Source organism: Urocitellus parryii, chromosome 9 (genome assembly GCF_045843805.1).
Source record: "Urocitellus parryii isolate mUroPar1 chromosome 9, mUroPar1.hap1, whole genome shotgun sequence".
NCBI classification, from domain to species: Eukaryota; Metazoa; Chordata; class Mammalia; order Rodentia; family Sciuridae; genus Urocitellus; species Urocitellus parryii.
In genome coordinates, this window is record NC_135539.1 from 60,213,918 (window position 1) to 60,237,913 (window position 23,996).

The following is a 23,996-nucleotide window of genomic DNA, read 5'->3' on the forward strand; positions in this document are numbered from 1 at the left end:
CCAGCATCGGTCAACCTTTATTATTTTTATTTTCCCTATAGTTTTGCCTTTTTCCAGATGTCACACAGTTCTAGGGTACGCGCCGCAGCCTTTTCACATTGCCTTCTTTTTTTTAGTACTATGTATTTAAATTTCCTCCATGTCTCTTCATGGCTTGATTTATTTTTAGTTCTGAATACTATTCCACTCTCTGGATGTAGTACAGCTTATTTAACCACTCACCTACTGAGGAACATCTTGGGTACTTTCAAATGTTGGCAATTGTGGATAAAGCTGCAGTTGTTTATGTCCGCATAATAAGTTTTCCCTGTTCAGATTTTGTGTGGACCTAAGTTTTCAACTCCTTTGGATAAACGCCATGGAACCTGACTGCTAGATCGTGTGGTAAGAATATGTGTTGTTTAATAAGAAACCACCAAACTGTCTTCCAAAGTGGCCGTGCCACTTTGCATTCCCACCAGCAATGAATGAGAGTTTCCGTTGCTCTACAGCCTTAGCAGCACTTGGTGTTGTCTGTGTCCTGGACTTTGGCCATTCTGATATATGTTTGGTGGTATCTCAGTGTTTTAATTTGCAGTTTCCTAAGATCATGTAAGGTTGAGCATATTTTCTCATGATTACTTGCCATCTGCATATCTCCTTTGATGAGATGTCTATTCAGATCTTTGATGCATTTTGTAATTAGTTGTCATTTTCTTATTGTTGTGTTTTAAGTTCCTTGAATTTTAGTCTTTTATCAGATAAGTTATTTTTTTTTTTTGCAAATATTCTCTCTGTGGCTTATCTTCTCATTACCTAGACATTGTCTTTCATAAAACAGAAGTTTTAAATTTTATTATAGCCCAGTTTATCAGTTCATTATTTAATAGATTATGTCTTTGTTACTGTGGATTGAGTGTCCTCACCAAATTTCATGTTGTGATTTAATTCTCATTGTGAAGTATTAAGAGGTTTGAAAATTAATTCAGTTACAGTATTTGAAGGTGGAATGTTTGTGAGAAAATATAGCTATTTGAGACTGTAAGGGTGCTACCCTAATCCAGTCGGACTGTGGTTTTATAGAAAGAAAGACCTTAACTAAGATGTTCTGTCTTACCATGTGGTACCCTATACTGCCTAGGGACCTACAAAGAGTCCCCACTGGCAAGAAATACTTCAGGAGGTATGGTGGCCTCCTCTTCAACTGCATTGTCTTTCAGAGCCAAGACTTAAAGAAAACGTTATTCTTTTTGTTTGTTTGATTGTTCGTTTAATAGTTTAATATGTTTTTAGTTGTTAGTGGACCTTCATTTTATTTCTTACTTATACATGGTGCTGGGATTCAAACCCAGTGCCTCACACATACGAGGCAAGCACTCTACATCTGAGCTACAACTCCAGCCCCCAAGAAAACTTTATAAATTCCTCAATCTTTGGTACTTAGTAATAGCAACCTAAAATGGGTTAAGATAGATGTCTTGTCTAAAATATCATTGCCATGCAAATGAAAAACCAGACTTTGTTTATTATAGTCTTCAAGAAGTTTCATGGTTTTGCATTTTACATTTAGGTCTATGATCCAGAGGCACTTTACCACTGAGAAATATCCCAGCTCTTTTTATTTTTTATCTTGAGTCAGAGTCTAAGTTGCTGAAATTGGCCTTGAACTTGCCATCCTTCTGCCTTAGGGTTCCAAGTGTCTAGGATTCTAGGTGTGTGCCACTATGCCTGACTATATGATGCTTTTTGAAATAAGTTTTTTGGAGAAGAGTGAAACATCCATATCTAGATTAATGTTTGTTTATTTATTTATTTGCATTTAGATACTAAGTTGTTTCAGTGCTATTTGTTAAAATAGGCCCATTTCTGTCTCTCTCTCTCTCTCTCTCTCTCTCTCTCTCTCTCTCTCTCTCATCACTGATCAATCTGTCTGTTGTTTTACTCACACCACACAGCTTAATTACTGAAACTTAATATGAAAGCCAACATTGGGTACTACCAGTTCTCGGACTTTGTTCTTGTCACTCAATATTGAATTGGCTACTGTGAGTCTTTTTTTCTATCCACATAAACTTTAGAGTTGGCTTATTTACATCCACTAAATAAATTGTTGGAATTTTGATTTGGCTACCATCAAATCTGTATATCAAGTTAGGAATAAGTGAATTTGTGAGAAATCTTCCTATTCTTAAACATAGAATCCTCTCCATGTCTTCAGAGATACTTGATATCTTTCCTCAGAGTTTTGAAGTTTACCTCATATAGATCTTTTACATATTATGCAAAACTTATACTTAAGTGTGTCATTTTCATCATGTTAAAGTTTTTAACTTTAAATACCACTTTTTATCGATGGTGTGTAGGAGAGCAATTGACTCTTGTATATTGTATGCTGCAGCTTTGCTGTAATCAATTACTAGTTCTAGGAGATTTTCTGTCCGTCTTTTTTGGGTATTCTTTAATAGATGACTATGTCATCTGTGAACAAAGTTTTATCACCTCCTTCACAGTATGTATGCCTTCTGTTTTCCTACCTTGTCTAATTGCATTGGTTTGGACCTCCAGGATAATTCCAAAAGGAGAAATAAGAGGGAATATCTTTGCTTTTCCCCCTAATCTTAGTAGAAATGTTTCTAGTTTATTACCACTTAGGTGGAAGTTAACTATAGATTTTTATAAATATTCTTCATTAAGTTGAGTAGTTTTCCCCTATCCCTGATTTTCTAAGAGTTTTTTTTTTTTTTTAATCAGGAATGGGTATTGGATTTTGTCATCTGTTTTCTGCACCTTTTGCTATTGATATGTGATTTTTTTTTAGTTGTTGCTATAATGAATCACATTGATTTTTTGAATGGTAAACCAGTCTGCATACCTGGAGTAAATCCCACTTGGCTGTGGTATATACATATAATTATTTCTAAATAGTGTTGAACTTTAATGTAGTTTGGGATCTTTAATGTTCTGCAAAGGCCCAGGTGTTAAAGACTTGGCCCTTGGTATGTTGCTGGTGAGAGGTGCTGGAAACTTTGGAAACGGGGATTAGAGGGTGGTCTCTAAATCTTCCAAGGCATGCTCTAAAAGGGAACTGGGCAACCACGGTCCCTTTTTCTTCTCTTTGGCTCTCTGGCCATGAGGTGAGCAGTCTTTCTTTGCCATACGCTCCCACCATAATGTACTGCCTCACCACAGGCCCAAAGCCATGGGGCCAAATCATGAACTGGAAACTCAAACATTGTAAGCCAAAGCAAACCTTTTTCTCTGTATATCATCTTGGGTATTTTGAATAGTGATGGGAAGCTGATAAACACTTTTGATTTTCTAATATTTTATTGCAGATTTTTTTCTTCTATATACCTGAGAGATATTCGTTTGTAGTCTTTAATTCTTGTAGTGTTGTTGGTTTTTATTATTAGGACAGTACTGGTCTCATAAAAAGAGGAAGTATTCTCTCTGTTTCTGTCTTCTGGAAGAGGTTACCAAGACTTGTTATACTCTCTACCTTAAGTGGTAGAATTCATCAGTGAAGTCCTCTGAGCTTGCACTTTTTCTTTTGGAAATTTACTAGTTTATTTCCATCTCTTTTATAGATATAGGCCTATTTAGAGTGAATATTATTTGTGTGGGTATGGCAGATTGTATTTTTCAAGGCATTGATCCATTTTCAAGGCATTGGTATGGGGATGGTTATTCATAATATTCCTTTGTTATCTTTTTAATGTCTATGAGATCTGTACTGACATACCCTTTCTTATTTCTGATATTAATAATTATGTCATCTCTCTTTCCTAGTTAGCTGGGCTAGAGACTTATCTATTTCATTGGCTTTTTTCAATGAACCATCTTTAGTTTTGTTGAATTTCTGAATTGATTACCTACTTTCAACTTCTTTATCTAATGTTTTGTTCTAATATTTATTATTTCTTTCCTTGTGCTGATTTTGGATTTAATTTGCTATTCATTTTCTAGTTTCCAAAGACAGAAGCTTAGGTAGTGAATTTAAATCTTTCTTCTTTTCTGTTATGTTTTATTTAATGCTGAGAATATCTCCCTAAGTATTACTTTTACTCTATTCTACAAATTTTAATAAAATTTATTTCAAATTCATCCATTTCAAAAATCTGAGATTTCTTCATGAACTCATGTGTGATTTTAGATGTGTATTGTTTTATTTCAAGGTATCTTGGCACTTTCCAGTTTTCTTTCTGTTGTTGATTTCTAGTTTAATCAATATGGTCTAAGTGAAGATAGATCATGACTTCTGTGCTTTTAAATTTGTTATGTCTTATCCATCTTGGTGAATGTTCCCTTTGATTTGGAGAAGAATTCTTAATCTGCTCTCATTGGATGAAGTAGTCAAAGGGTGTCAATTTTGTCCAGTTGATTTATGGTGCTGTTGAATTCAACTATGTCTTTATTTTCTGCTTGCTAGATCTGTCCATTTCTGATAAAGGGGGATTAAAGTCTCCAAATAAAATAGTGGGTTAAACTGTTTCTACTTGCAGTTGGATCAGTTTTTACCTCACATATTCTGATGCTCTGTTATTAAGCACATACTCATTATGGATTTTATGTTTTCCTAAAGGATTGCCTCCTTTATTGTTATGTGATTTCTCATTTATTTCTTACAAGTTTTCTTCATTTGAAGTCTGCTGTGCCTAAAGGTAATACAATAGCTTTGACTTTCTTTTGATTAGTGTTAGCATAGTATATCTTCCTCTATCCTCTATTAATTGCAATATATATTTGCAATTAATCCAATTATTCATTCTAATAATACCACAGTGCTTCAGAAGGAATGCAAACATTTCATAATAACAAAATATTCTTAATTCTTTCCTCTTCTCCCTTTAGTCATGTCTTCACTCATTTCACATATACATAAGCATATGTACTTGAACATGTTATTTATTATTTTAAACAACTATTATCTATTAGATCAATTAAGAATAATAAACTAAAAGTTTCCTTTACCTTCACTTATTTTTTTCTAATGTTCTTCCTTTAAGTAGACCTAAGTTTTGGACCTGTGTCTTTTTCCTTTTCTTAGGAAATTTTGCCATTTCTCAGAAGGCATGTTTCATTTTTTTGGCAGCAAATTCCCTCCAGTTTCTTTTTTCTCTGAGAAAGCTTTGATTTCTTCTTCATGTTTGAAGTATAATTTTGCAGGACACAGAATTCTAGGTTGGTGGGGTTTCTTTTTCTTAACACTTTAGATATCTTATATCATCCTCTTTGGCTTGCATGGTTTCTTTTCTTTTTTTAATATTTACTTTTTAGTTATAGGTGGACACAATGTCTTTATTTTATTTTATGTGGTTCTGAGGATCCAACCCAGTGCCTCATGCATGCTAGGCGCACACTCCACTTCTGAGCCACAACCCCAGCCCAGCTTGCATGGTTTCTGAGGACATTTCAAATAAGTCTCATCCCTCTGGCTCCTTCAAGATTTTCTTAAGTTTGAATATGATGTACCTACATATATTTTTTATTATTTTTTTTTCATGCTAGTCTGAACGTCTTGCATATCTAGTTTAGTGTCTGACATTTACTTGGAAAAATTCTTATTAGTGTTTTGAATATTGCTTCTCTTCCTTTTTCTCTTTCTCTTCCTTATGATTTGTTTTAACTTTTGTAGTCATTCCAAAATTCTTGTATATTCTGGGTTGTTTTTTAAAGTCCTTTTTTTTAATTCTGCTTATTTTTGAAGATTCTTTTGTAATAGCCTCAAGTTCAGAGATTCTTTAGCCACATCCAATCTATTAATAAGCCCATCAAAGACACTCTTGATTTCGTTATAGTGTTTTTATTTTCTAACTTTTTTTTTTAGTTTTTGGTTTTTCTTAGGATTTCCATCTTTTTGCTTACAATGTCCATCTGTTCTTAAATGTTGTTAAGTCCCTTAAGCATGCTGATCATAGTATTTTAGAATCTCTGGTCATTATAAGCCAACATTCCTGTCATATATGATGACAGTTCTGATGGGTTATTCAGTCTCTCTAAACTGTCTTTTTTTTCCTTACTTTTAATACGATATATATATATATATATATATATATATATATATATATATATTTCTGTTTTTTTGTTGAAAGTGGAGCTGATATACTAATTACAAGGAATTGAATTGAATCAAACTTTAGTAATATAGCAGTAAGGTATAGGGAGGGGCAGGTTCTACAGTCCTTTGATAGGGCCCAATCTCCAGGCAAACCTGTGCCCTGGACTGTGATCCTTCACTAGAGCTTCTCATTCCTCCTCCCACCCCCACCCCCACCCCCATAAGAGAGAATGACTAGATGGGACTGGAGGTAGATTAGGCTCCCAATAAACCCATGCATCTTAGCCTCGGGTTTATTAGTTTTCCCTGAGAACAGGCTTTGTTAAGAAGAGCTGAATGCTCTGGTATATTTACGAGTGGTTCGTTTTTCCCTTCCCCCACCAGAAACTGGAGGGGGATCCATTTCATCTTCATGGTGAGGACGGTGGAGCTCCTAGGAGCTCCTAGAATTAAGATTCACCAAAGCTGGACAATCTCTATGACTGAGTCCCCTGGAGTTTTTAACTCTTAAAGATGTCCTCACCAAGCCTCCAGAAAGTCATCCATCATAGCAAGTGTTCTAGCCCAGGCACTGGTTTCAGCAGAAGTCTCTTCTACTCCTGCTGTTGCTCCTGGTGAGTTATGAATCTCTGAATCCACCATGCTGTTTGTCCAGTTTCTGAGGTATGCCTGGAGATCTTTCTTCTTTGATGGGTCTAAGAAAAGTTATTTATTTTTCATTTGGTCTTTTTTTGGTTTTTTGTTTCTGTTCAGACAGAGTGCTCATTTCTAAGCCCCTTTATATATTGGACTGGAAACCAGGAGACCCAGATAATCAACTTTTAAGAATATAGTTTGCACATGCAAATAAGTAATTGGAAATTTGCAAGTCAAATGGTGACTTGAACCAACAAGTTTCCATTTTGTTCTTGGATGTATATTTTCTGCAAGAACAAATGAAGCCAAACAAAGGTTAGCATTAACTTCATCACTTTTGTAAATGGCTTAGTTTGTCCTTGAAGACGGCAATCAACAATAAGGATGCTCTCCAGAGATTAAGCAAAATTCGGACCTCCTTCAAAATGAGTCTTCAAATTTTCTTCTTCATCCTATTATTCAGGAACAAACATGATTTTGCTTATCTGATGCAAATATATATCATGGGTTTAGGACATTCTTGAGAGGACGATGGCTTAAATCACTTGTCGAATGGGCTTCATGATGGAGAAGAAAATCACTTCTAAAAGTCCAAGATATCAAAGGCTATGCATTCCTAAAAGAAAAAAAAAAGTTGAAATAAAATTTTACCTTCATACGAGGCAATACCAAGAGTTTTAGTAGATGAGTATTGAATTTCTGTACTGGAATTGTGCATTTTTAATAATAAAAGGTCTTTTCTTTTTTTATTAGTTACACATGACAGTACAATGATCTTGACATATATAATACATTTGAATCAAATGGGGTATAATTTACTCATTTTTCTGAGTGTTCAGGTTGCAGAATCACATTGGTCATACAGTCACGTATATACATACAACAATACTAGTGTCAGGTTTTTGACATCTTTGCCTATTTTAGAAGCCCTGGTGCTGATCTTTCTCCTTCAATATGTACATTTATGTATCACCAATGAAAGTAAACACTGAAGGGTTCAATGAAGGGTCTTTAATGACACCAGTAAGAAACTATTTTCAAATTATAGATAGAAAAAGAGAAGGCTTTACTTGGTGCAAGAGTCAGGTGTACAAGAGACCCAATATTAGATCCAGAGAGTGTTCTAAACATAATCTTTCTTTGTGACAGGTCTTTCCTAATATGTAACTATTATACAGTACCTGATTGGTATTCATCTATATTCTCTCCTGATATGTTTTCCCGGTTTCCTCTATGAGCATTTATTTTAAAGCTTTGGCTTGACTAGGAATACAATTATGGAAACTAAAAGTTCAAAACATTTACTTAATATAGTTTTCTAACATATTCAGAAATCCCACATAGTGGTTAACCATAACAATAAGTCAATTAGAATTTGAAGGGAACATTATTTGCAACAAGTTACAGTCAGTGTGTGGACTGTGTACATCTTAAGGAATATATATATATATATATATATATATATATATATATATATTTTATATATATATTCATATTATACACACACACACACACACACACACACACCTTGATTTAAAATTGAAAAAAGAATTAATAATGGCAAACTAAAGAGCTGATTTTTAGGCAAGTTTTTTCTTTTCTAGAAAATTACCACTCCTTGAGTGTCAAGTCTTTACATTCAGTGCATTGAGTTAGAAATCTTGCTAAACATGTTGGTAAAAAATCAAGCTGCTTTTCTGTTTCAAGGTTTCCAAATTCTTGAAAGAATTTCTCTTAGCACTATCTTTGGGCAAGACTCTTTTGTTAAAATTCTTTTTTTTGTCCCTTCTGTGATAATATACTCTATCCGTCATCTTACTTTTTTATTCCTACAATATAAATCACGGTCTGTAAAACTGCTCCAAACAGAATTAAACTTTCTTGGAATTAAAGTCCCCTTTCTCACTGAAAGCCAGGGGTGAAGCGGTGGCACTTGAATTCTTATCAGGAATTTTAAAAACAGAAGAAAAAAAAACCAAATATTTGCTTTTGCAAATTACTATGAACTTTTTTTTTCCTTCACATTTTAGTGACTAAAATGAAAAAATATGGGTAGCTTCAGAGGCGCTGAAAAGTTGTAATCAGATATGGCTTGAACTTTGGCATTTCATGTTTGTGTCCTTTGGAAAGACTTTCTATGATGTTTTCCGGTGTTTCAGTATGTATGCAAAAGATATTATGATTCATATGTTCATGTATTATCATGCTAAAAAGAGTCAAGTATTATCTCAAAAGCAACTTTAGTCAAGTTTTCTTACCAAACCAATTTATATGTGAACATGGGCAGTTCAGATAGGCCACCCAAATTAAAATTAAAACTTCCATTTTGGGATGAGAATCTCCTTCGACTCTTTTTTAAATGTAACTTCAGTTTTCCATATCAACAGGATAACAAATTTAGTCTGTTTTTAATGTCCTTTTTCAAATGTGCTTTGTCTGTCTTGAAAATATAGACTTATATTGTAATGCCTTTTATAACAAAGACAGCACGATATCTGTATATTATATATTTTCATCATATGCATTAATGGTTTTGTGTCTAACTGGACATTTTAGCCTTGGAAATTTCTATTCTTTTTATAATTATAAAGGTTCTGGCATAATAGATAAGCTTGAATTTCAGATAGAGACCTGAACACTGTGGGTCCACTACCATAAGCTAACATGGCTTTTTAGTTCTAGTTCTGATGTCACATCTTGGTGATGGTGGGGTGAATCTTTTTTTTTTTTTTTTTCAGAATCTGCTTATATCTTTTTTTTATTGTTGGTTGTTCAAAACATTACATAGTTCTTGATATATCATATTTCACATTTTGATTCAAGTGGGTTATGAACTCCCATTTTACCCTGTATACAGCTTGCAGAATTACATCAGTTACACTTCCATTGATTTACATATCGATATACTCATGTCTGTTGTATTCTGCTGCCTTTCCTATCCTCTACTATCCCCCCTCCCCTCCCCTCCCCTCCCCTCTTCTCTCTCTACCCCCTCTACTGTAATTCATTCCTCCCCCTTGTATTATTTTTCCCTTTCCCCTCACTTCCTCTTGTATGTAATTTTGTATAACCCTGAGGGTCTCCTTCCATTTCCATGCAATTTCCCTTCTCTCTCCCTTTTCCTCCCACCTCTCATCCTTGTTTAATGTTGGTCTTCTTCTCGTGCTCTTCTTCCCTAGTCTGTTCTTAGTTACTCTCCTTATATCAAAGAAGACATTCGGCATTTGTTTTTTAGGGCTTGGCTAGCTTCGCTTAGCATAATCTGCTCTAATGCCATCCTTTTCCAACCAAATTCTATGATTTTGTCATTTTTTAATGCAGAGTAATACTCCATTGTGTATAAATGCCACATGTTTTTTATCCATTCGTCTATTGAAGGGGATCTAGGTTGGTTCCACAGTCTTGCTATTGTGAATTGTGCTGCTATGAACATCGATGTAGCAGTGTCCCTGTAGCATGCTCTTTTTAGGTCTTTAGGGAAAAGACCTAGAAGGGGAATAGCTGGGTCAAATGGTGGTTCCATTCCCAGCTTTCCAATAAATCTCCATACTGCTTTCCAAATTGGCTGCACCAATTTGCAGTCCCACCAACAATGTACAAGTGTACCCTTTTCCCCACATCCTCGCCAGCACTTATTGTTGTTTGACTTCATAATGGCTGCCAATCTTACTGGAGTGAGATGGTATCTTAGGGTGGTTTTGATTTGCATTTCTCTGACTGCTAGAGATGGTGAGCATTTTTTCATGTACTTGTTGATTGATTGTACGTCCTCCTCTGAGAAGTGTCTGTTCAAGTCCTTGGCCCATTTGTTGATTGGGTTATTTGTTATCTTATTGTCTAATTTTCTGAGTCCTTTATATACTCTGGATATTAGGGCTCTATCTGAAGTGTGAGGAGTAAAGATTTGTTCCCATGATGTAGGCTCCCTATTTACCTCTCTTATTGTTTCTTTTGCTGAGAAAAAACTTTTTAGTTTGAGTAAGTCCCATTTGTTGATTCTAGATGTTAACTCTTGTGCTATGGGTGTCCTATTGTGGAATTTGGAGCCTGACCCCACAGCATGTAGGTCTTAGCCAACTTTTTCTTCTATCAGATGCCGTGTCTCTGATTTGATATCAAGCTCCTTGATCCATTTTGAGTTAACTTTTATGCATGGCAAGAGAAAGGGATTCAGTTTCATTTTGTTGCATATGGATTTCCAGTTTTCCCAGCACCATTTGTTGAAAATGCTATCCTTCCTCCATTGCATGCTTTTAGCCCCTTTACCAAATATAAGATAGTTGTAGTTTTGTGGGTTGGTTTCTGTGTCCTCTATTCTGTACCATTGGTCCACCCGCCTGTTTTGGTACCAGTACCATGCTGTTTTTGTTACTATTGCTCTATAGTATAGTTTGAAATCTGGAATCGCTATACCACCTGATTCACACTTCCTGCTTAGTATTGTTTTTGCTATTCTGGGTCTTTTATTCTTCCATATGAATTTCATGATTGCTTTCTCTATTTCTACAAGAAATGCCGTTGGGATTTTGATTGGCATTGCATTAAACCTATAGAGAACTTTTGGTAATATCGCCATTTTGATGATGTTAGTTCGGCCTATCCATGAACAGGGTATATTTTTCCATCTTCTAAGGTCGTCTTCAATTTCTCTCTTTAGGGTTCTGTAGTTTTCATTGTATAAGTCTTTCACCTCTTTTGTTAGGTTGATTCCCAAGTATTTTATTCTTTTTGAGGATATTGTGAATGGAGTGGTTGTCCTTGTTTCCATTTCAGAGGATTTGTCGCTGATATACAGGAATGCCTTTGATTTATGCGTGTTGATTTTATAACCTGCCACTCTGCTGAATTCATTTATTAGCTCTAACAGTTTCTTTGTAGACCCTTTTGGGTCTGCTAGGTATAGAATCATGTCAGCTGCAAATAGTGATAATTTAAGTTCTTCTTTTCCTATTTTTATGCCTTTAATTTCTTTTGTCTGTCTAATTGCTCTGGCCAGTGTTTCGAGAACTATGTTAACAGAAGTGGTGAGAGAGGGCATCCCTGTCTTGTTCCAGATTTTAGAGGGAATGCCTTCAATTTTTCTCCATTCAGAATGATGCTAGCCTGAGGCTTAGCATAAATTGCTTTTACAATGTTGAGGTATGTTCCTGTTATCCCTAGTTTTTAGAGAGTTTTGAACATAAAGGGATGCTGTACTTTTTCAAATGTTTTTTCCGCATCTATCGAGATGATCATATGGTTCTTATTTTTAAGTCTATTGATGTGGTAAATAACATTTATTGATTTCTGTATATTGAACCAGCCTTGCATACCAGGGATGAATCCTACTTGATCATGGTGCACAATTTTTTTGATATGTTTTTGTATACAATTTGCCAGAATTTTATTGAGGATTTTTGCATCTAGGTTCATTAGAGATATTGGTCTGTAGTTTTATTTCTTTGAAGTGTCTTTGTCTGGTTTTGGAATCAGGGTGATGTTGGCATTGTAGAATGAATTTGGAAGTTCTCCCTCTTTTTCTATTTCCTGAAATAGCTTGAAAAGTATTGGTATTAGTTCCTCTTTAAAGGTTTTGTAAAACTCTGCTGTATACCCATCCGGTCCTAGGCTTTTCTTAGATGGTAATCTTTTGATGGTTTCTTCTATTTCCTCAATTGATATTGGTCTGTATAGGTTGTCTATATCCTCCTGACTCAATCTGGGCCGATTATATGACTTAAGAAATTTATCGATGCCTTCACTATCTTCTATTTTATTGGAGTATAAGGATTCAAAATAATTTCTGATTATCTTCTGTATTTCTGAAGTGTCTGTTGTGATCTTGCCTTTTTCATCCCATATGCTAGTAATTTGAGTTCTCTCTCTTCTTCTCTTCGCTAGCATCGCTAAGGGTCTGTCGATTTTATTTATTTTTTCAAAGAACCAACTTTTAGTTTTGTCAATTTTTTCAATTGTTTCTTTTGTTTCGATTTCATTAATTTCAGCTCTGATTTTAATTATTTCTTGCCTTCTACTTCTTTTGCTGTTGTTTTGCTCTTCTTTTTCTAGGATTTTGAGATGAAGTATGAGATCATTTATTTGTTGGTTTTTTTCTTTTTTTAAGGAATGAACTCCAAGCAATGAACTTTCCTCTTAGAACTGCTTTCAATGTGTCCCATAGATTCCGATATGTTGTGTCTGTGTTTTCATTTAACTCTAAATTTCCTCCTTGATGTCTTCTAAAACCCATTGATCATTCAGTAACCTATTGTTCATTCTCCAAGTGATGCATGATTTTTCCTTCCTTCTTTTATCGTTGATTTTCAGTTTCATTCCATTATGATCAGATAAGATGCATGGTATTATCTCTACTCCTTTATATTTTCTAAGAGTTGCCCTGTGACATAATATATGATCTATTTTTGAGAAGGATCCATGTGCTGCTGAGAAAAAAGTGTAGCTGCTTGATGTTGGGTGGTATATTCTATATATGTCAATTAAGTCTAGGTTGTTAATTGTGTTATTGAGTTCTATAGTTTCCTTATTCAACTTTTGTTTGGAAGATCTGTCCAGTGGTGAGAGAGGTGTGTTGAAGTCTCCCATGATTATTGTATGGTGGTCTATTAGACTCTTGAACTTGAGAAGAGTTTGCTTGATGAACATAGCAGCACCAGCAACGTTGTTTGGGGCATATATATTTATGATTGTTATGTCTTGTTGGTGTAAGGTTCCCTTGAGCAGTATGTAGTGTCCCTCTTTATCCCTTTTGATTAACTTTGACTTGAAATCTATTTGATATGAGTATGGACACTCCTGCTTGTTTCCGCAGTCCATATGAGTGATAAGATTTTTCCCAACCTTTCACCTTCAGTCTATGTATATCTTTTCCTATCAAATGCGTCTCCTGTAGGCAGCATATTGTTGGGTCTTGTTTTGTGATCCATTCAACTAGCCTGTGTCTCTTAATTGGTGAGTTTAAGCCATTAACATTTAGGGTTATTATTGAGATATGGTTTGTTCTTCCAGCCATATTTGTTTATTAATGCTACTAAACCTGATTTGTTTTCCTCTTTGATTATTTTCCCCCCTTTACTGTCCTACCTCCCACTGTTGGTTTTCATTGTTGTTTTCCATTTCCTCTTCCTGTAGTGTTTTGCCAAGGATTTTTTGAAGAGATGGTTTTCTAGCTGCAAATTCTTTTAACTTTTGTTTATCGTGGAATGTTTTAATTTCATCTTCCATCCTGAACCTTAATTTCGCCGGATACACGATTCTTGGTTGGAACCCATTTTCTTTTAGCTTTTGAAGTATGTTATTCCAGGATCTTCTAGCTTTTAGAGTCTGTGTTGAGAGATCAGCTGTTATCCTGATTGGTTTACCCCTAAATGTAATCTGCTTCCTTTTTCTTGAAGCTTTTAAAATTCTCTCCTTATTCTGTATGTTGGACATCTTCATTATAATGTGTCTAGGTGTGGATCTCTTATGATTTTGCACATTCGGCGTCCTGTAGGCTTCTAGGATTTGGGATTCTATCTCATTCTTCAAGTCTGGGAAGTTTTCTCGTATTATTTCACTGAGTAGATTGTTTATTCCTTTGGTTTGGAGCTCTGTGCCTTCCTGTATCCCAATGACTCTTAAGTTTGGTCTTTTGATATTATCCCATAGTTCTTGGATGTTCTGCTCATGGTTTCTTAGCAGACTTGCTGAGCTGTCTATGTTCTTTTCAAGTTGAAATACTCTGTCTTCATTGTCTGATGTTCTATCTTCTAAGTGATCCACTCTGCTGGTAGTATTCTCAATTGAGTTTTTAAGTTGGTTTATTGCTTCCTGCATTTCTAGGATTTCTATTTGTTTGTTTTTTATTACCTCTATCTCCCTGTGAAATTGATCTTTTACTTCCTGGATTTGTTTATGTAGTTCCTTGTCAATGTGATCTTTCATTGTCTGATTTTGCTGTCTCATGTCTTCCTTGAGACTCCAGATCATCTGAAGCATGTATATCCTGACCTCTCTGACATTCCATCTGTTGCAGCTATTACCTCTTCTAAAGTTGACCTGCATTGCCTGTGGTCCTTTCTTTCCTTGTCTTTTCATACTGCTGGCGTTTCTTTCTGCTTGGTGAAACTGTTGTGTTTTTGAAATTTTCCCTCTATTTATTTATATTGCTCTTGTATAGTTGAAAAATCTCCCTTGCAGGGCAGGTAGTGGCTGTGATCCTCCTCCAATTGGTGTGATCCGTCTACCACGCTGGTGGGCCCTAGGTCTGCTCTGCTGGTCGGTCAAAGGTCCGCCTACCCAGCAGGCGCAAGGGGCACCTCTGTCACTCTGCAGGTTGCTGGGCCTAACCTCCCGGTGGGTCGGAGGTCCACCTACCTTGCAGGCACTGGGGGAGGGGACGGGCCTGCCCCTCAGCAGGCCGCTGGACCTGTCCCGCTGGTGGGTTGCAGGACCGAGTTCCCTGCAGGCGAGTGTGGCAGCTCTGTCACTCGGCAGGTTGCTGGGCCTGACCTGCTTGTGGGTCACAGGTTTGCCTACATTGCAGGCACTGGGGGAGGGGCCGGCTCCGCCCCTCAGCAGGCCGCTGGGCCTGATCTGCCGGTGGTCACAGTCCCGCCTACCTTGCAGGCACTGGGGGAGGGGACGGGCCTGCCCATCAGCAGGCCGCTGGACCTGTCCTGCTGGTGGGTCGCAGGTCCGAGTTCCCTGCAGGCGCGTGTGGCAGCTCTGTCACTCGGCAGGTTGCTGGGCCTGACCTTGGGTGAATCTTTTATCTTACCCTGAACCACTGCTTCTACATAACTCAAAGGAATTAATAATTTCCTCTCTTGCAGGACAATAAGGGGTAAAGAGCAGGAGCAGATATAAGAAAGAATATGACAAATGATTGTAAATGAAAAGAAAATACAATAAGCACTGCATAAGGTTTTGAATCTATGTAGCTAGGTTGTTCTGAAAAACCTCCAGGGAAAGACATGCTTCTAGAAGGCATACCAGGATGGATGGCAAGTTACCTAGAGCCAGTTATCTTAAGAAGAAGGTAGAGCCTGCTGCACAACTCCACCAGGCATGGTCCTTCATGGGAACATTGCCTTGGAGCTATGAGTGCTCATGTCATCTCCTAATGGATGCTGCCATCGATGTACTCAGAATGAAGGATTAATGATTTTTCTCCTTGGGGAACTTCAATTGTCCATATCAACAGGATAACAAATTTAGGCTTTTTTAAATATCCTTTTTCAAATGTACATTGTCTGTCTTGAAAACATAGACTTATAGTGAGGGACTCTCATAAATACATCTATTTATGAGAGTCCTTGTCTCTCATAAATAGATGTATTCAATTTTTACATTTGTCAGACACTGCAGGTAAGCAGCAGATGTACATACTTAGGCCTGTGAGAATAATAAGAGACATTGTGACTCATATTTTTTTTTTTAAATTTGACACTCAGATTTAGTTAGAACAGTAACTGCTTGAGATTTTGCTGTAAATTCCAAGACACTAAGGCTGGCTCTGTGGTTTTCTTTATCTAAAACTTTTTGGGTTTTAACTCTACCCTCATCAAGGATCAACTTCTCCCCAAAGACTCTGATTAGAAATTTGAGGAAAAGATGGAAATGAAAATAAGCTTTCTAAAGTGTGAGTTCATAAAAAACATTGGTGATTTGAAAATTAATCTCAGTTCTAATCTATTGAAATAGAATCATTCTAGTTAAATCACTCTATATTATCTGAAATATTTTCCTCCATGATAATCCACTCAAAACAATTCTGGTGGTTCAATCAGTGGCCCATATTTTATAAGTCTTTGCCAAGAAAATCTTTCCAGAAACCACTTCTCCTATTTATGAAAGGAGAACGGCAGCAGGTACAGTAAGGAAGGACATGCTATTAATTCAGCTACATCATGTAAGTGATCATTAATTGTGTGAAAAATAAGAAGGAAAAGAAAGTATACAATGTCTTATCCTAGTATTTGGAAGTAAGGTTAATCCAAGTTTAAGCCATTAAGTGACCACAATTGGTATAATTGTGTCTCACTGAGAAAGTCTGATACAGATTAGAAAACTCATTGACCATCTCACCTGACTATGAAGTTAACTATTAAAAATTGGTTAAAACTTGAGAATCAAATATTAGAAAATTTCAGTACACCTTGTTAATGCTTCAAAGTTCCTTCCCTACACATATAAACCTTAATAGAGAATTCTATAATACTGCTCTGTCCTCTGTGGATTACATTTATATCGAGGTGTTAGAAACCAAAACAGTCCTATTAATAGAATAGTAGGTATCATTCACTAAGAAGAAATGGGAAGTTTATAATAAACCCATAGTGAACTGTATGAGCAACTTGCTACATTATACCAAATTTAAATATTAAATGTAATGATAAATTCACATGATATGAAAAATGTAAAATAAAAGTAAATGCTTTAGCTTCCTTTTACTAAGGTACTTGACTACAAAATTGGAAATCATAATACATAATAATTATGTATTATGTATTATCCATAGTCTACAGATTTTTCAAAATGTCATTTTGAATTTATAATAATTTATGGATCACACAGGACTTCTCTAAAATAGCATGTTTAAACATGGAATAAAGATACCAAGGGCATGCCACGTGTTTAAAGGCAACTATCCTGGAAGGCAGATATGGATCCTATTTTTGTCTTTTCAATTTTCAAAATTTATTTATTTATTGGAGTGAGGTGGTATTGGGAATTGAACTCAGAGACACTTGGCCACTGAGCCACATCCCCAGCCCTATTTTGTATTTCATTTAGAAACAGGGTCTCACTGAGTTGCTAAGCACCTTGTTTTTGCTGAGACTGACTTTGAACTTGTGTGATCAGCCTCAGCCTCCTGAGCTGCTGGGATTATAGGCTATTTTATCTTTTTAGTCCACTGCTAAATGCTAGAATGCAAGATAACAGGTCACAATAATCCAAATATTTATCCCAGCCAATTATCTTCTAAAAAGAAGAAACATCCATCTCAAGCATACACAGATAGAACTTTTAGGATGCTCCTCCCACACATATTTGAAAATGTGTCCGTCTGTTCTCAATTGCCATAAATCTAAAGCCTTTGAATACATTATCTGTTCATCTTTTATTTGATATAAAATAATCTAGTAGTTCACTACTGCAGAGATTTTTATCCCCTAGGTGACATTTGAAAAGGTCAGGGGACAAATTTGATTGTTATGACCTTGGGTAGAGGTGCAATCAGTATCTAGTAGAAGCCAGGGATATGGCTAAACATCCTATAGTGGACAGGCAAGGCCTTACGACAAGGAATTATCAGGGCCAGAATATCAATCACACCAAGATTGAGTTAAATCTGCAGTCAATGTTGACCTCACCTGCCTTACAATAGAAATGTCTCTTTGTGAAAGAGATGTACTCACTCTGACCTTCTCAGGATGAGGGATTCCAACTAATAGGCTTCAAAAATACACTGGAGCACTTCACACAGGTGCTTGAGTGAACATTTCCCTCTACATGATATCATGGCATTTGACAAATGTGAAATCATCTCCACTTGTCTGAGTATAAAATATAGATCTAGGAAATGAGGGCTTTACTGTTCTAAAGGTCATGAAGGCCTTGATCATCTCTTTGAATAAGAAAAAAAAATTACAGATGCTTTGCAGCAACCATAAGCCTAACAGAACAGTCAAAAGTCGTACCTTTCAGGTTTTATCTCTTTCACATTTAAATAGTTCTGAAAGCAAAAGTGAGAGGAATTAGGCTTCAGCTGATAACGATGTCATTTTAAGACTTGTGCCAATACTAGGACCCTTAGAACCATAATCACGTGGCTTATTTTAGCTTACATTTCAAACTCATGGTAAGAATAGGTATTAAGCATTTGGTAACTGTTTGGGGAATTTTAAAGGTTATTAAGTTCTGAATAACAGAGTCTCTCATGTTTTCCCACCAAGCTTTTCCCAGCAGTTGAATATATCTGGATCTTATTCTGGTTTTTCATTCTTTTTTTAGCTTCCTGAAATGACTCATGTTCAATCACGACGACCCTGGATGATGTTTCTCCTGCAGAACGTTGGATTGATCTTAGGTTGGCTTTCTCTCTTACTCTTGGCTATATATGAACAAAACATTAAAATATAAATTAAGATTCTCAAAATCCTTCAAAAATGAAGTCACATGGTCTCATTTCATTTCTTTTCTTGTATTCTATAGTGATGAGTAAATTATGCATTTCTTATCTCAAGTGAAGACTGTGCCTTGGAGTTCATTAACCTGCTAATTTTTAAATGCAATTTTGGTTTTGGAAATATCTAAAGGTCAGACTGTCACCATTGAAATTTTCATTTTTCTTTCCAACACTGTGATGGATCTTATTAGTTTTTTTTTTTTAGCCATTAGTAAACTCAATTAATTCTAGTAAACTTAAAAAAAATATTGTTTCCCTGAGAAAGAATATTTGCTCATAGTGTTTGAAGTAGACAGATGCCTGTTGGGATAAAATCAACTGTGACCTTTCTGATGTCAGCTATACACTTTTTTTTCCTGTGATATTTTTAAATCAAAAGCAAACTAAATAACAAAGAAACATAATAAAGTCTAGTTTTAACATGGTGATTTGTATGACCTTCTATTATTGGATGTCAGATGTGAAGTCCCCCCTTACCGCGTTGACATGGTATAGTTCACCTGGAGGCATAACTCACTGGCTAAAGAGTGCTCATGAACTTGAGAAACCCAAAGGATAATATATATGTCAGCATTCTTCTTCTAAAGTCACCAAAGGAAATCTGCTCCAGGCTGGTAGAACTGGAAACCAAAGATGAAGTTCGAACATTTTTCAAATAACAAAGGTTGATTCCAGGCAATAGATTAATGCCTAAATGCTCACAGATTGTGTAATGGAGAATATTTATGGAAATAATCTTCCTGACAAGTGAGATATGTTTTATATTCGTTCTGAGGAAACACAGAATCCTAAACAGGATTGCAGTAGGTAAGCTTATGAAATGAATAAGCAACATTACTGATAACCTAGAAAAATTATTAAAATAGAAAATAACCCTGGATTTAGTCATGTTTTTTCTTGGAACATGAATGCCTAATATTTTTCCTGTTTTTTTTTTTTTTAAGTATTATCTTGACAAGGGAAAAAAAGCCTGTTTTACTGCCAAAATGACTCATGGTACTCAGTCATATGTCTTTCCTACCTCTTACTCACCAATGAGTAGATATTCTTTGCCATGCCCCCCCCCACCCAAACACAATCTTTTTCAACCACTTTTCTTTGATTTCAAAAGGAAGTAGGCTTCTTCTCTAGTTGTGTTTAGAGTTTGCTTTTAAAGAAGCATCATTGAATACTGCAATAGTTCTCAAATTTGGATGCATAGCAGGATCAACTGGAAGACTCCTCGGTGGGAAACAGATGACTGGCTTCATTCATCCTTGGAGTTTCTGATGCTGTAGGTCTGGAGTGGAGCCTGAGAACTTGATTTTGAACAACTTCTGGGTGGTGCTGATGCCACAAGATAGAGTATGAGTCTGAGCACCACTGGTATGACGGGAATCAGGCAGGCTTGGTTTCAAGAAAGAACAGGTACACACTCTGCTGCTCAGAAGCTATGTGCTTTTTTTTTTTTTTTTTTTTTTTTTTAGAGAGAGAGAGAATTTTTAATATTTATATTTTAGTTCTGGATGAACACAACATCTTTGTTGGTATATGGTGCTGAGGATCGAAACCGGGCAGCACGCATGCCAGGCGAGCGCGCTACCGCTTGAGCCACATCCCCAGCCCAGCTATGTGCTTTTGAGTAAGGAAATTAACACTTCTGAAAACCTCATGCTAGACATGAGTTCCTGAAATTCGCTTCTCTTCATCCCTTTGCCTCTGAGCATCAGATCAGTGCTGGGAGTTGCTGGGTGGGGAGTCCACAGACAGTACTTTGAGTCACATTTACCCTGAAAGGTAAGCAGCTTTGACAGGTAGAGTTTTGCCCTTCTTTTGTTAAGAGGCTACATTGTAGCTGAATAGATACATACCCTGGTACAGGTCAACACAATGTGGCAGTATCACGATTCATTCCTGGTGCCATCTGTTTGGGTTTCTATGCCCAGGTTCTGATTTTGACATGAAGTCTTCATTTATTCCCACTTAATTAGAACAGCTCTGATGGATGGTTTTTTTTTTCCAGTTCAAGTTTAGAGTAGTCTGGGACTGGCTAATAAAATTTTTAGAATGAGCTGCTCCCTCTATAACCTTTAAGTTAGAATTTGACACTGGTGAGGCGAGGAAATTGAAGGGAGCCAACTGTCAGAAGGGATATATAGGTTAGAGAGTCATACTCAGTATCCTGTAACCTTATCACCAGTGTTCCCTGATCATCAGTAGAGACCTGGTCACTCTGCAGTAAACCTAAGGAACATGTGACATAGTGGCTTCTAAGGGTGGCTTTCTAGCATCCCCATTTCTCTTCTTGAACTTAATGCTGTTTTTTTTTCTAATACTGAGTTCCAGACAGCAAACCACAACCTAAGATAAAATTGCTTGAAAATCTCTATTCCTCAAAATTGGGTGGTTATGATAAAAATATGATGCCCACTGTGTACCTTTTTAAATATGAACAGAGTCCAAATCTGAGATGGTGAAGATTGTGATTCCTTTTGGCAATATAAGTTATGTGTCACCCATTGATCTTTGAGGTAGATGGCATTTTCCTTGAAACCAGATTTTTCAATAATGTAACACGGTTTCTATTTCCTAGACCTAAATTTAGGATTCCACTATATTTTTACTTGGTGATTGATTTATTTTTTCATCACTGAACTAGAAATGCTCCTGGAGAAAAATCAAAGAGCAAATCATGCAGAAATCTTATGTGAACATCCATCATCCACTGACAGGGCCATCTTTAGGAGAGGGAAATTGGCCCATGTTCTGTGATGCAGAGCAGAGTCTAAAAAAAAAAAAAAAAAAAAAAAAATCTTACCACTACTGTATGCTGATTAGCACCAGAGTCTTCCATGACTATCCCCAAGCATTGTGGCCATTCTGGCCCTCACCCCCTTCAGAACCAGATTTATAGGTGAGACTTTGCCTGCCCTTCAGAGACCCCCTTCTCTGGATTCTGCACATTTACAACTCCTTTTGCATTTCTAAATGGAAAGAAGTGGGAGGGTCACTCAATCATTTGACTAATCATTTGACTTCTTATGTGGTCATTAAGAATTCAGGCTCTAGGGCTGGGGATGTGGCTCAAGAGGTAGCACACTCGCCTGGCATGCTCGGGGCGCTGGGTTCTATCCTTAGCACCACATAAAAATAAAATAAAGATGTTGGGTCCATTGAAAACTAAAAAATAAATATTAAAAAAATTATCTCTCTCTCTCTCTCTCTCTCTCTCTTAAAAAAAAAAAGAATTCAGGCTCTAAATGGACATCCAGGTTCAAAGCCCCAGGTGTACTTTTGGGAATAACACATTTACTTTCCACAAATTAGGGCTAAGAAGAGACCCTATGTAATAGGGTTGTGGTGACATCAATATGGGACTACCCATGAAGCACTTAACACAGTACCTGGAAAATACTAATGGCTCAATAAGTACTAAACCACCACCACCACCACCATCATCATCATCACTATAGTAGCTCCTGTTCCCTTCTTTCAATATAGTTTCACAGTTTACCCTCCCCAGTGTTGTTCCTTTGGTCAAGAAAATGTCTTTTCTTGATGGGGAATGGAGGTCAAACCTTTTTTTTATGTTTCCATAATCTTCTATAAGCCCCCACATCAGCTTCTTCCATCCCTTTGAAGAAGCTGTCTACACCATTTTCACCTTGACTCACTTTCAGAACAGGAGACATGGCCCCCCTCTGATTTGCTGCACTCTCTCCCCCCTCCCCAGGCAGGCTTTGTCTTTGTGGCACAATGCAACACGGTGTGAGCCCCTCTCTCTTTTTTTTTATTTTATTATTTTTTTTATTGTTGGTTGTTCAAAACATTACATAGTTCTTGACATATCATATTTCACATTTGATTCAAGTGGGTTATGAACTCCCATTTTACCCCGTATACAGCTTGCATTGTCTCTTATAGCAAGTGAAAATCTATTGTGTTTCATCCCAGTTACACTTTTGAAGTTGAATAATGGAACCTGACAGAGAGGAACCTTCCTGAGGTCATAGTTATTGTCACAACTCGATTTCATCTCAGGGAAAATAAAATGTAGTTCAACTGATTTCCTCCTGTTACCAATGCACCTGGCTGAGGATATGAAACCGGCCTGGAAAGATTTCAGCACCAGGAGGTGAAATGGCATGTGCCTGCTTGAAGCCTGGATTGTTTAAATAAGGCTGATGTAGCCTGTTCATTGGGGAAGAGCACCAGGACAGAGAGGTTGCATGTGCCCCAAACTAGTGTCCCTCAGCCTGAGGGGATAAGCCCCATGTTGTCATGCACCCCTCAAAATCCAAGTGAAATTTGGGAGAAAATGTGAGATGCTAGGGATGTTCCTCAACCCAGAGTGCTGGCCTCACACACCATTGCTTCTTTGAATGATCTGTGAAACATATTTGCACATCTTTCTCGTTTGTATTCCCACCCCTGCATCCCACTGCCTTCTTGGTTTTCTAATTGTTGATTTTGAGAAATGGTAAAGAAAGTGCTCAGACCACCTCGCCATGGATTTACCACTAATTGTGTCTTCAGAACTGCATTTCCTCCTCTGAGAGAGATTAGGTTTGATGATCCCTTATGATCTCGCTAAGAATTGGCCTGTGGTTCTCTATAAGGATTCTCCCTCCAAAGGAAGTGGTGTTGCTTGTATCCTCTCCTGCATGTCAGGCAGCATATCGCTTAGGGTAGAGTCTATTGCTCTTGTAGAAGTCACTAGTATAGTATTGCAGTAGCCATGGTTCAAATGGTGTTCTCCCAAAGTTCATCTCAAACCTGAACCTTTGAATGTGATCTTATTTAGAAATAAGGTCATTGCCACTGTAATGAAGTTAGGATGAGGTCATGCTCTATTTAGGTGGTGTCCTAATAAGAAGATCCACCTGCAGAGGGAAGATAGCACGAAGACAGGCAGAGGTGCTGGAGGGCTGTGGCTATAAACCAAGGAATGCCAAGGGTTGTGAGCAACTACCAGAAGCTAGAATGAGGAAAACAGGATCCTTTCCTAGAACCCACAGAGGCCCTAATCGATTCCTCGATTTGGAACTCCAAGTCTCCAGAATTGTGAGAGAATGTGTCTGTTGTTTAAAGCCACCCAATGGAGTTATGTATTATGTCAGCCTTAGGAAACTCACAGTCTCTACAGAAGAATATCCCCACACATTAAAGTCTTGG

At 36.8% G+C, this 23,996-nt stretch overlaps 1 protein-coding gene across 4 annotated transcripts in view; it reads left to right on the forward strand.

Moving 5' to 3' along the window:
• Window positions 1-18,796, forward strand: part of Slc39a12 (solute carrier family 39 member 12) — a 67,689-nt gene extending 48,893 nt beyond the window's left edge. For all 4 annotated transcript variants that reach the window (XM_026407747.2, XM_026407748.2, XM_026407749.2 and 1 more), the window contains one exon: window positions 18,668-18,796. In XM_026407747.2, coding sequence (XP_026263532.2) covers window positions 18,668-18,796 — 129 coding nt within the window. The remainder of the gene's footprint in view (window positions 1-18,667) is intronic.
• The last annotated feature ends 5,200 nt before the right edge of the window (window positions 18,797-23,996 follow it).